The sequence below is a fragment of the Aedes aegypti genome, chromosome 3 (assembly GCF_002204515.2).
Source record: "Aedes aegypti strain LVP_AGWG chromosome 3, AaegL5.0 Primary Assembly, whole genome shotgun sequence".
NCBI classification, from domain to species: domain Eukaryota; kingdom Metazoa; phylum Arthropoda; class Insecta; order Diptera; family Culicidae; genus Aedes; species Aedes aegypti.
The window spans coordinates 57,197,155-57,210,574 of NC_035109.1; the positions used below are offsets into that span (position 1 = coordinate 57,197,155).

The following is a 13,420-nucleotide window of genomic DNA, read 5'->3' on the forward strand; positions in this document are numbered from 1 at the left end:
AATGGCATCAATAATGAATAAAAATTATTGCCTATAAAAAGCAAAACTCTTAATTTCCAACGAAAAGTGCCCGTCCGTTTCCGCACGTGTCCCTAGACGTGAGTGGCCTTCGAATTGACCTGAAATTCCCCCGTGAAGTTGTTCCTCCGCCCAAACTGACTGGCGCAACCAAATTGCCTTGACCACTCACGGGCCACATTGGGCGATCAGGTGACCAAAAAGTAAAAAAATGACTTATTCTGTTAGGTTTCCTTGTGTTTTATCCCATATTTAATACTTGTATTAGGACAGTTATGGAATACTAGAGCAAGATCTTTTGTAGTTTTTTTTTGATACAGTATATCAAAGTTAGTTTTTGAGAAAAATTAAGAACCAAAAAAAAAATGACGAGGTACCCATGGACAAGTAAGATTAATAATGGTTTTCATAAAGTTCATCACACAAGTGGTCTATATGCATCACATTTGTATCACAAAACTATTAAACATGACGTACGATGCCAAACGATACGTTGGTCACCAGGCTATATGGAAACTGCCCATAGTGATGCCCGGCCAGCTTACGGCAGGAAAAAAAACTTTCCCGCTCTCTCTGTCTCCGTATAACTAAATGACGTCCCCGGCTCGGCTTCGGGGAATGCTCTCATGCGGGAGGATACCTGCCACATTTGGTACACAGCCACTTTTCTCCGGCAATAAACGGGAACGAATCGAAAGATTTATACCACCGGCAACTAATCCCAAACTGTTCGGCAATAAATCACGGTATGGAGAGCTAATAAATAAAACATTTTGCACCATTTAGAGGCAGCTCGGTGCCCGCCCACCCATAACTCGATGTGGATCGGGACTGGCCATCGTCGGATGCGCGCACCTCCTGTGTGACGGTGGCGAGCTGCGACGATTTGCCACTATTTTCCGGTAAACTTACCTTTCTAACAGTGTTCCAAAAATTACTCCGCTAAAACCCATTGGAGCACGAGCCCGAAGTGAATGACGACGGTAGGTGCTGAAAATAAGATTTGGTGCTTCAATTTTGTCCTACTTCTCCCAGCATTATAGGTATGGGAGTAGCCAGAAGGGGCTCGTTGCCCCTTGGTCAATTGAACAAAAAAAATAATCTCCAGGCTTCTGCCGATAATTTTCTCATAGATTTGGTTAGAAATTCACCACAGATCTCCCAAAAATTCTGCCTAAAATTCAAAATTAATCTCTCCCAGGTTTTTTGTCAGGGATTTTGCAAAAATTCCTAGATTTTCGTTCTTGAAAATTTTAGGAATCCACGAAATATCAATGAAAGCATCATAAGAATTTAGTTTTTTTTTAACTTTACTTTAGTTCTAAGACAAGAGCTACGCATTCTTCAGTAATAGAGAGCTCCTTTAAGGCTCAAGAATTCATCATACAATCATCAGCAATCATCAAAAAATAAAAACCTGTATTTTCGTTCAAATTTCAATAAATCCGCATGAAAATCTATCATTGCATTAGGTATAGCTACGCCCATGACTGCAGATCTTTATTTCCCCGAACAAACTGTACGGGTACAATGGCCCCCGTTCGCCAACAAGAAAGAAAATCGGTTACGGAATGCTTCTCAGTGAACAATTCCTGCGCCACTTCGTACCACCCATGTCAACCCATGTCCATTTCTGTGTTTTCCGTAAGCTGGTTGTGCAGTTTGCCTGGTTCGCATCCATTTTTATGTCCGCCCACCCAACTTTTATCGAATGTCGATTTGGGACCGATATTGAACCTTGATTATCTTGTTATTTCCGCACTCGGATTCAGCCGGGCCAATCTTAAGGCGAACTTTTGCGCTGCAAGGCGGAGGCAGCCACGATGGAGCAACTTTTCATCGTTTTCGGTTGTAGTTCTTTATTGTTGTAAGCACGGAAAGGTGTGCGAGTGGATACACACATGACGATAAGAGTACTGTTCGTACGTACTTATTGAGCAGTCATTTGGAGCTTTTGGTTACGTGAGAATTGCACAATATCATGCGATTTCCAATTTTATGGGATGAAAGTTGAAGATTTGTTTTTCTATTGTGATAAATATACGTCAACCTATTTATAACGTGATGCTGATGAATTATTTGTTCAGTGCATTGAGAATATAACAAATCATTCTGAAGTTGCTCGCTTAACCGTTTTTAAATTGGTAGGTGTTTTGAATACCAATTCTACGACTTAAGCTTTAAATTATTATTTCAAGGTTTGGTTTCAATTGCATCTCAAATATGATTCACTAAGATAACGGTTTAAAACTAGTTTTCATCTTTCGACTATCAGATGTATCTTCTTCTTGGCATTTTGTATCAACTGATTGACTGATTGAGCACATTGATAAATTGAGACTTTTCTTTGTCTAAGTTGTCATTTTTGTACGGCACGAGTAGTTGCCACGATATACTCTTTGCTTAGAGAACTCTGAGCAATTTGAAAAAAAAAAGAACCCATTCTCGACCATACCGTGTTTCTAAAACGGATGCTATCACAACGTTAAAAAAGGCCCAAGGTGGCTGTCAAATTACGATCGTTAGTTGTATGCTGAGATATCACTTTCCTGTAGTCTTTTTTTCGTGATCATTGTATTAATATTTGATTAATTTGCACACTCTCAAAAATCATGTGATTTGCTTATTTTTGGAGACACTTAGAAGAAAGTAGCCGAATGACGTAAATTTGTGTCGAATTTTAAGTACGTTAGCGTCTGATTATGGAATCAGACGCTAACGTACTTAACGATCACAGTTCCAAGATTTTCGTGTCCTTTAACCCTTTGGGGCCTGATTTTTTCCAAGAACTATTGTACAGTTTTTTGAACGCCTTTCAATAGTTTTGGTGCTCAAAATGCTAAACATAACAAGAAATGATGACAAATATTTTTTTTGGGAGGTGCTAGGTCTTCCAAACTGCTCTTGAGTTCATAACTTGAAGTCTATGCTTGTAATAACAACCTTGTTCATCATACAAGGTGATGAACTGTAATCTACCGTATATTCTGAACCTTCCGAGTGTTCAGCAAATATTATCAGATCATTTCGAATGTTCTAGATTATATAATTTGTCGGGATGTTCAGTACACAAGATCTACAACGCGATGAGAGTCAGGATTTAGTGGTAATAAATTAATAACCACGAAACGAAGCACTTCCGAAACATGGTGTATTCGACAAAGTTTCCAGTCATAATTAGCGACATCTATTGGGAAGCATCCATAAATTATGTCACGTAAAAATATACTATTTTCAACCCCCCTGCTTTTCACCTTTTGTTTGAGAACAATTTGTGAAAACGTCAGTAGAGTCTAAATGCGTAAACAAGTAGAAACACGTTTTGAATATATGTGTTTGTCGACGAATATCCTTCTTTTTTCTTGGCATATCGTTCCCACTGGGAGGAAGCTGGCTTCTCAGCTTAGTGTTAGTTTAGCACTTCCACATTTATTACCTGAGATCTTTCTCAGCTAATGACATTTATGCATGGATATATCGTGTGGCAGGCATGCGCCCATACTCTGTGTCCAAGGAAGTCAAGACTCTTTCCTTTACGAAAAGATCCGGTAATCGTCATACAAATCTCGAGCTCTACTTCTTTTTTGCAATCGTGCAACACGACTATACGTGTAGAGGCGTCACTACTGTACTGTCATAGACAAACAGACGTAACACTCTTGAGAAGCTCATGGTACATGCGTTTAACGATGAATTTGAATCCTTATAAACGAATCATTCTATTGATATTTACTCTGTTTTATTGATGTTAATCAAACCCTAGCAGCAAACCATGCGACCAGAGGCGACCCCCAGGTTCACAGATTTCGATTGTTTTATAAGTGAAAACAACTGCTGTTACGGACTAGGCTACGACTGTAGATTTCAGGGACTGCTGCAGGGCATCGCGGATGACCCTGAGTATCTCAAAAGTATTTAGCAATACCATTTAATCACACGGAAAATTCAGTGAACCTGGTAGATTCTTCTTCTTCTTCTTCTTGGCGTAACGTCTCCACTGGGAAAAAGCCTGCTCCTCAGCTTAGTGTTCTTTGAGTACTTCCACAGTGTGGCAGGCACGAAGATAAAGGGGGTCCACGATGACATTGCCACACACGAAATTGATTCGCAAAATTCGAGTTTTCATCCGATTGCCATCAAATTTTAAGGGATTGAGAAATAACTATTAAACTTCATTTTACCATTTTACTCGTATTTTATTAACAGTCCATACGGAAATGCCCGCACCTTGGCCTTAACCCCGGCCATGAGGTTCTGCACAACCTGTGAATCAACCGTTTTTTGCATGTGAACCCATACTTTCTTCAGTTCCTCGACTGTCTTCACTACCTTAGGTCGTTTACACACTTAATTTCCGAAATCGACTTCGGTAAAACGGATTGCCGAGAATCCAACAGCCGAATCTCGGTAAAATATTTGCTGAATCTTGGCAAAACTTTTACCGAGATTTCGGTAAACCATTACCGAATCTCGGTAACGTTTGTCGAAATCTCGGTAAAAAAATTGGTTTGCCGAGATTCGGTAAAATTTTAACGATATTTCGGTAAAAAGTTTACCGAGATTCGGCAATTTTTTTTACCGAAATCTCAGCTGTTGGATTCTCGGTAATCCGTTTGCTGAGGTCGGCAAAATAATTAAAGTGTGTAAGAAGGTGATGCTTCATAATCGCCCATTACTTCTCGATGGAGCGGAGCTCCGGAGTGTTGGAAGGGTTGAACATTTTCGGCACGAAATTGACCTTATTATCCGCATACCACTTCAGCACGTCCTTGGAGTAGTGGCATGAGGCCAAATCCGGCCAGAAGATTGTTGGGACGTTGTGGGCCTTCTGGAGAGGGAGCAGCCGCTTCTGAAGGCACTCTTTCATGTACACTTGTCCGTTCATCGTGTCCTAGGTCACGAAAGGTGCACTCCGCTTCCTGCACGTGCAGATGGCTTGACAAAACCAGGAATTTCTTCGCAAATTTGGACCTCTTCTGAGTGCGGACATGCTCCGGAACGCTGAACTTATCCTTGGCCGTGAAAAACAGGTTGCCGGGGATCTGTTTGAAGTCGGCCTTCACATATGTTTCGTTGTCCATGAAAGTATGGGTTTACATGCAAAAACCGGTTTATTCACAGGTTGTGCAGAATCTCATAGCCGGGGTTGACACCAAGGTGCGGGCATTTACGTATGGACTGTAAATAAAATACGAGTAAAATGGTAAAATGAAGTTTAATAGTTATTTCTCAATCCCTGAAGTTTTGATGGCATTCGGATGAAAACTCGAATTTTGCGAATCAATTTTGTGTGTGGCAATTTCATCGTGGACACCCTTTACTCTATGCCCAAGGCAGTCAAGAATATTTTCATTACGAAAAGATCCTGGACCGATCGGGAATCGAACCCGGAACCCTCAGCATGGTCATGATGAATACCCGCGTCTTTACAGCTTCGGCTATGGGGGCCCTATATAACCTGGTAGATTATATAACTGAACTCTATTTAGCGAAAAAAAAAACACTGCCACAAGGGCAGATTTGAAGTTCTGAGCTCCAGGATAGTTTGGAAAAGCTTTTGAGATTCTCAGAGGTCAATAGATTCCGTTTGAGTTGAAAATATTATTATTTGCAGCGTTGCCAGATCTACGGAAATTTCCGTAGATCTACGGAATTGAGCACTTTCTACGGATCCGTAAGATAATTCTACGGAAAATGTATATATTCTACAGAAAGCTACGGAAATTCTCATTATTCTACGGTAATTTACGGATTTTTCCAACGGAAATCTACGGAATTGCAATGCCGGGGATCTCTCCCCCAGCTTATCACTTTTCGTCAACGGAATGATTTCCAAAGAAATCTGGCATCGCTGATTATTTCTAGCGCAAGCAACGACTGCTGTAAATTTCGAGAATTGAGCTTCGGGATAGTCTGTACGTTGTAGAATATCCCAGGACAAGAAAAGGCATGTGAAGCAGCGTTTTTCTTGACATAATAGGTAATAGGTAAGTACGAACATCAATTGTATTTACAAAAAGCATTTTAAGCTATTTTTATATTAATTATTCTATATATCAGACTTCTGCATGTTCAGGATGTTCTAGGTTTCCAAGTAGCACATTAAGGCATACACCTAAAATTTGTCCCTGACAGGGAAGTATATTTGCAAGGACTTTTCCGAAGACAGTAAACTTTATTCATTGGTTCTTTTTATACAGCCATTTTCCGACTGCGGTCATAAATGACCGTGCCGGCCCCAAAGGGAAAACTTTGATCATTTTAGCGAGAAAAGTTACTGGAACAAGGGTAGACCTGAAGTTCTGAACTCCAGGGTAAATTGGAGGGCCTGGAATATCACCAACGTTCCTTGAAATAGGTCTGTGAGAAGGTTCAGTGAACATGGTTGATTATATAACTTCATTCAGTTTAGAAGGAAATATTACTGGAAAAATAGTAGGCCTGAAGTTCTGAAGTCCTGGGGAAATTTTGAAAGATCTGCAATACCTCAATCGTTCCTTGAAACAGCATATTGATCCATGAGAAGGTTCAGTCAACATAGTAGCTTATATAACTTCACTCAGTTTAGAAAGAAAAATTACTGGAACAAGGGAAGACCTGTAGTTCTGAACTCCAGGGTAATTTGGAGGGCCTGGAATGCTCCAAACGTTCCTTGAAATATCTTTTTGATTCGTGAGAAAGCTCAGTGAACATTAAATAACTTCATCGTTTAGTAAGAAAAATTACTAGAACAATTGTAGATCTGAATTTCTGAACTCCGGGGTAATCTGGGTGGCTCGGAATACCCCAAACGTTCCTTGAAACAGCTAATTAATCCGTGAGAAAATTTAGTGAACATGTTAGATTTTACAACTTCAATCAGTTTAGCGAGATATATTACTTGAACAAGTTCAGACCTGAATTTCTGAACTCCAGGGTAATTTGGAGGGCCTGGAATATCCCAAACGTTCCTTGAAAGAGCTTATTGATCCATGAGATGGTTTAGTGAGCATGTTAGATTATATAACTTCACTCAGTTTAGTGAGATAAATTACTGAAACAAATTTAAAGCTGAAGTTACGAACACTAAGGTAATTTGGAGGGCCTAGAATACCCCAAACGTTCCTTGAATTAGCATATTGATCCGTGACAAGGTTCAGTAAACTTGGTAAGTTATATATCTTTACTCAGTTTAGCGAGATAAATTTCTGGAATAAGTGTAGCCCTGAAGTTCTGAACTCCAGGGTAATTTGGAGGGCCCGGAATATTCCAAACGTTCTTTAAAACATCCTATTGATACGTGCGAAAGTTCAGTGAACATGGTAGATTATATAACTTCACCCAGTTTAGAAAGAAATACTGCTGGAATAAATATAGACATGAAATTCAGATTTCCAGGGTAATTTGGAGGGCCTGGAATACCTCAAACGTTTCTTGAAGTAGCCTTTTGATCCGTGACAAGGTTCAGTAAACATTGTAGATTATATAATTTCACTCAGTTTTGCGAGAATAATTACTGGAACAAGTGTAGACCTGAAGTTCTGAACTCCAGGGTAATTTGGAGGCCCTGGAATATCCCAAACGTTCCTTGAAATAGCTCTTGAGATTCTAAGAGGTTGGTAGATTCTATTTGAATTTGTAATGTTATTGTTTTTAACCCAAACAATTACTGTTACGGTTGTAGATTTCAAAGAGTGTGCTTCAGGACAGTTTGGACGTCCTAGAACATCCCAGGACATAGCAAAAGCAAGTGAAATAGTGTTTTCGTTAAAAGAGTAATTCTGTATTATCTAGCCTGAACATCATTTAGGTTCACAAACAGCATTTCACGCTTCGTATGTACTTATAGTTCAATTTTCCAAACTTCAGGATGTTCAGGATGTTCTAGGTTGTCAATTAGGTCATAAAGGCATATACTTCATATTTTTCTCTGATGGAGTGGACAATGGTGCTCGGAAGGCGAAGACGTGCGCGGAAGCGGCTCCTGTTTTTAAATGCAATGTTCTCGATAATATGGAAGAAATTTCTCAAAAAAAAAGTAGCGGATAGTGCGTGTCAGTGGATATAGAGCTTAGTGACATTTGAACACACGTAGACTAGCATACGCTCGTCATACACAGTTTGTTTTTGTTTTCCTCAAAGAAACTTGCACACGCTTTCCAGACTCATCAAAATGCATATGGAAATATTACCCAATTTGAGAAATTTATACCCGAATTCTGGGTGTTTTTCGAGACAGAGTGCATATTGTTTTCCTCTAAGGTTCACAACTACATTTACACTAGGGCACCCATACCATCAGGCGTGATAACCACTATAGGAATGAATTTTCATGGTGTATAGTGAAAAATTGTGAAATTATGGTATTTACGAGATGTTTGATAGATTTTGTAATGGCTTGGCCGATGTGAAGTGAAAAAAAACCTGGCGTAGTCATTGTAGTGTTGTTGTCGTGTGGGTGGAGTGAAGTGAGGGGTTTTTTCATCTGAAGCTTGAATGACGTTGTTCTAATGGGGTTCAATGGTGTTGAATGAATTGTTGTCAGTTGGCATGTAAAGCATTTTATAAATATTTCCTAATAAAGTTGTTCAATTCAAGAATTTATATAAAATCATGTGGTTGAAGTACGCATAGAATTTACAGGAAGCCATGGGTACCTCAGATCAGTAAGCGTGTGTGCGTAAACCTAAGCGCATCGAGCATTATGTTGTCATGACAACGACGAAATGTGGTGTTAGAAGTGGAACAACCGAAAGCTGTAGGCCGACGACATAGTAACGCGGCGCGTCAAGCGAAGCGTGACGCGTTTATCGTGTGATTTGCATATAATCGACGAGTGACGCTATATGTGACATTGTAACGCCTTGTTTAATTGCGTGGGTCGTAGTTACATTACAGGATACCCGGAATAAAAAAAATTGCAAAATAAGTATTTTGTAGTTTTAGATCAACATTTCCTACCATCAAGGGACTGACCATTTATTACGTAACACATTTTTTTAGGGTTTGTGAACCCCTTTTTTGTATGAAAATAAACTAAAATAATTATATGGCGCGTGAGAAATCTCAATCTTATTAAATTTTGCGTGAAGTAAACACAATTAATAATGAAATGTTTCGCGAGTGCAGTGTAGCATATAGTGTAAATAGGAAACCATAAGAAAAATGAAACCATCATTGGTCATTGGAGAGTTCATCCAGTTCATTAAGTGTTACAAATCTGCATGGGGTTCCAACAAACTTGGTGAGATTGTTCTAATTTATATTGTATTTATTTATCTTTTTATATCATGTATAACTGGGTTGGGAGGGACCACCAGGGCACCAGAATGAAGCGATTTGGACAGGGAGCTTGGGACTGCCTCCTCCCTGTTGTTAACATTTCGTGGATTGAGGGCGGGCTCTTCGACCCCATCTATTGGGAGTATTCTGTCAATCGAGGGTTTGATTGTACAATTGTTCGTGAAAACTTTCTTCTGGAAGAAGATTCTTTTCCCCTACCGCGGGTTTCGTGCAAGTGTCTCTGCTTGCGGGTCCGCACATCCGTTTTTGGCCCTTCATACAGGAGACTGACTGCTCACGAACAACAGCACAATCTTGATCAAATCGCTTTTCAGATTATTCCAGTGCTATAGGCTGCCTTGCTACAATAGATGGTAGAACCAAATCATCATACTTCATATTTTTCTCTGATAAAAGTGTATATTTGGGACAACTTTTCCGAAGACAGTACATACATTTGTTCATTGGTTCTTTTTTTACAGCCTTGTGATTGCTCGAAAATCACAGAGTTCCAAATTATTCGTTCTTCTATTTTATAGGTCTGGTTCAATAAACCACAGTTATGTCGAAAAATCCTTTTAATTGTTGTTGAATCTAGTCCATTGTCTAGCATCATTGTTAAGAAATTTTCTAGACAGGCCCACTGTTTATGTAATTTTTTTCCCAAAAGTTCCTCTTAAAGTTTTATCATGAGTTTTTCCGCAGATTCTTCCAAAGGTACAGATTTTTCCCTATGATTCGTGCATGTTTTTCTCAACGATACAAGCAATAAGTTGTATCTATAAGATTTACCAAGAACTACAATAAAAGAAACAGAACCAGTTTTTTATGATAAACCATCTATCCTACATCTATTTGTTCATATCTCTATCAACTTACCGAGAATCTCCACATGGTGCGTTATCTCCCGGGGATTCATGGTCGCCATCTGGCAGATATAATCGCCGGCATCCTGCTGGGAGGCATCCAGTATTTGCAGCGTGTAACCATTCACCAGTCGCACCCTCGGATCCGGCGTCACTTTGGTCGATCCGGCCGTCAGAATTGCAATGCCCCGCTTCCATGCCAACATGTACGAACCTGTGGGGAAAAATGAAGGGGAAAAAATGGAAAACACAAATTTTAGTATTTCAATGCAAGCGGCATGGCTCGTAAATCACACAATCGATTGAATACAAAATCACGCTTAGTTTTATGGCCGTCCACATTTTCTGCATTTCAGACGGGAGGGAAACTGGGTCATGGCAACCCGACTAGTTTCCAAATGGCAGACGGACTAACAAGCATTTAAAGAAGGGAAAACAGTTTTATCAAAAATGGCATATACAATTATTAGACATAATATCAGCACCAAAAAGTCAAAATATTAAAAAAAAAAAAAAATAATAATTAGCATCAAATTACCAACAAGTTTGTAATGAAAAATTGGAAAAATCAATTACAATTAAAAAAACTGATAAAAATGAAATAAGCACTAAAACAGATCAGAAAAATGTGAAAATTATTACTGTTTACTTTGAGGAGATTTCTTTGGAAAGTATATAATATTGTAAGTGCTTTAAACGGTATGTGTTTTCAAATGCCTATTACTACTCAATTATTGCTCTTTTGAATTATTGTAATAGCTGTTTTGGATGAACTAGTGACGGTAATCATATTCCTTGAGTATAATAATACTGTTCTCGTTTCCAAACCGAGTGGGAGTAATGCCAAAGTACTTTTTTTCCCTTTCTAGTTGGCATGCAATGTTGTCAAGCAAACCGACCAACCAACCGACCGCCACATCCCGAACAAAAACTTATAACGCTAATGGAAACAAGCAATTCATTTGTAAAATTTATATCCTGTTGGTCGTCTTCTTCGGTTGTTTCCGGTAGGTGGTTGGCACAAACGTCATTGGCTTATCCGACTACTTTGCATGGTCCTCCTATAGGTAATGGTGTCCGTTGGAATCGTCATCATCAAGATAGAGTTATCTATAGTCATAAAGTGAACAGTGCAGGTTGTGTTTGACGGGCAAATGGAGTTTACAGGGAAAATAGTCGTCTATTTGTCCATCATTACAAATTTATGTTTTTCCATTTGTCTAACTGTAAAATATGAAAGCAAATTGTAGTATTTGTGTAATATATTGCTGACGACAGCGAGTCACCATATTTCAAATTAGTCAGTACATCAGTTGTGATGGTTTTTCAATCGATTGCAATGAAAGTAGGGGGACTGGGGGTAGTTTGCCCACGTTAAGGAGAACAGCGATTTTAGATGTGAAAAACATTATTTTATGCTCTTTTTTTATTATGGTCGGATAGACAAACATGTTTTCTACCAAATAGTAGAAACAGCTATCCATTCTAACTTTTCTCGGGTTTATAAATTAATTTTTAAGAAATGCTTGCTTAAGTGCACATGTATTGTTTTGCGGGGTAAAACGCCCCGCTTGAATTCGGCGTTAGCCATGCTGTAAAAAAAAAAACACATAAAAACATATTAGGAAAAGCATTTTCATCCATTTTCTATGATCTAGGGTGAAAAAAAGCATTGTAAAACTCATCGTTCGCCCAAATCGATGGTGGCGCGTTTTGCCCCCTATGGGCATATTACCCCCAGTTCCCCTATACCAGCGAGGAAATGGTTCAGTGAACCGCTTGGCAATAATAGGGGAACTGGGGGTAATATGCCCATAGGGGGCAAAACGCGCCCCCATCGATTTGGGCGAACGGTGAGTTTTACAATGCTTTTTTTCATTCTAAATCATAGACAATGGATGAAAATGCTTTTCCTAATATGTTTTTATGCGTTTTTCTCAACCAAATCGATAAAATCGTATAAAAACGTTTTTCGCTGTTTTCGTTACAATTTTGTGCGATTTTCAATGTCATTTTTTAGGTCGATATATAACCAAATTACTGAAACTATTGCAAAGAGCCAACTTTTGCACTGTCATAGTTTGTATTATGTGCAAAATATATGTTAAATTTGCCCTCAAAAAGCTTATTGAAGGACCTAAACTTTAATCAACTCTGGGGGCAAAACGCCCACCCCTATTTCATAACACCAAAACATCCGTTTGAATTCAAATTCTACCAAACGTAATGCCACGTTGAAGTTACACAAAAATTGGAACCTTACAAATGTACATTTTTCGCATCAGCATGTATACTACTATTGAACAATAACATCAGAACAAACGCCTGGATGTATGCAACACATATACAAGCATGAATGTGTGCGTTCGTTTACAGCATGGCTAACGCCGAATTCAAGCGGGGCGTTTTACCCCGCAAAACAATACATGTGCCAAGCAAGCAAGCATTTCTTAAAAATTAATTTATAAACCCGAGAAAAGTTAGAATGGATAGCTGTTTCTACTATTTGGTAGAAAACATGTTTGTCTATCCGACCATAATAAAAAAAGAGCATAAAATAATGTTTTTCACATCTAAAATCGCTGTTCTCCTTAACGTGGGCAAACTACCCCCAGTCCCCCTATATGAGAAATCGATTTCGAATCAAATTAATAATTTTCATGTCGGTTGAAAGCTTTCAGCTAATGAACAGAACGATAATTATTAACCCCACTACCAGCAACTTATGTTTTTACCGCAAAAGAAGAATTCAAATCACGTAACTTTTTTGTTTCTCGATATTTTTGCATTATTTTTACACATGTTTTCAAAAAAAAAACTCTTCTAGTATAAGTAGCCGTGTCTATATTAATCATTGGTGATCTGGTTTCGAAGATATTCCGATGTTCCTTGGGGGACCGACATTTGCTATGTGAAATGTCTTTGGCGGCCATTTTGTTTTACGTCAATTTATCAAAAAAAAAAAAAAATGTAGACTGTACAAAAGCTGGTAAAAAGAAGCTTTTCTGAAAAAAAATCATACAAAGGGACCGTTCATAAATGACGTAGCATTTTAGGGGGGAGGGGGAGTCTACGATTTAGCTACGAACCATGTATTAGGTATGAGAAAATAGGCTACGATGGGGGAGGGGGGTGTCAAAAATTGGCCTAAAAATGCTACGTCATTTATGGACGCTGCCAAATCAGTTAAGTATTCTTCGAGATATCTGAAAATTACGATATGATGTTTTTTGAAATATTCAAGATCTTCATTTGGCCAGCTTAAATGCATATTA

At 38.8% G+C, this 13,420-nt stretch overlaps 1 protein-coding gene across 4 annotated transcripts in view; it reads right to left on the bottom strand.

Moving 5' to 3' along the window:
- The window catches only part of LOC5579882 (hemicentin-1), a 609,400-nt gene that overhangs the window by 163,568 nt on the left and 432,412 nt on the right, over positions 1-13,420 (bottom strand). For all 4 annotated transcript variants that reach the window (XM_021855614.1, XM_021855615.1, XM_021855616.1 and 1 more), the window contains one exon: positions 10,159-10,359. In XM_021855614.1, coding sequence (XP_021711306.1) covers positions 10,159-10,359 — 201 coding nt within the window. The remainder of the gene's footprint in view (positions 1-10,158; positions 10,360-13,420) is intronic.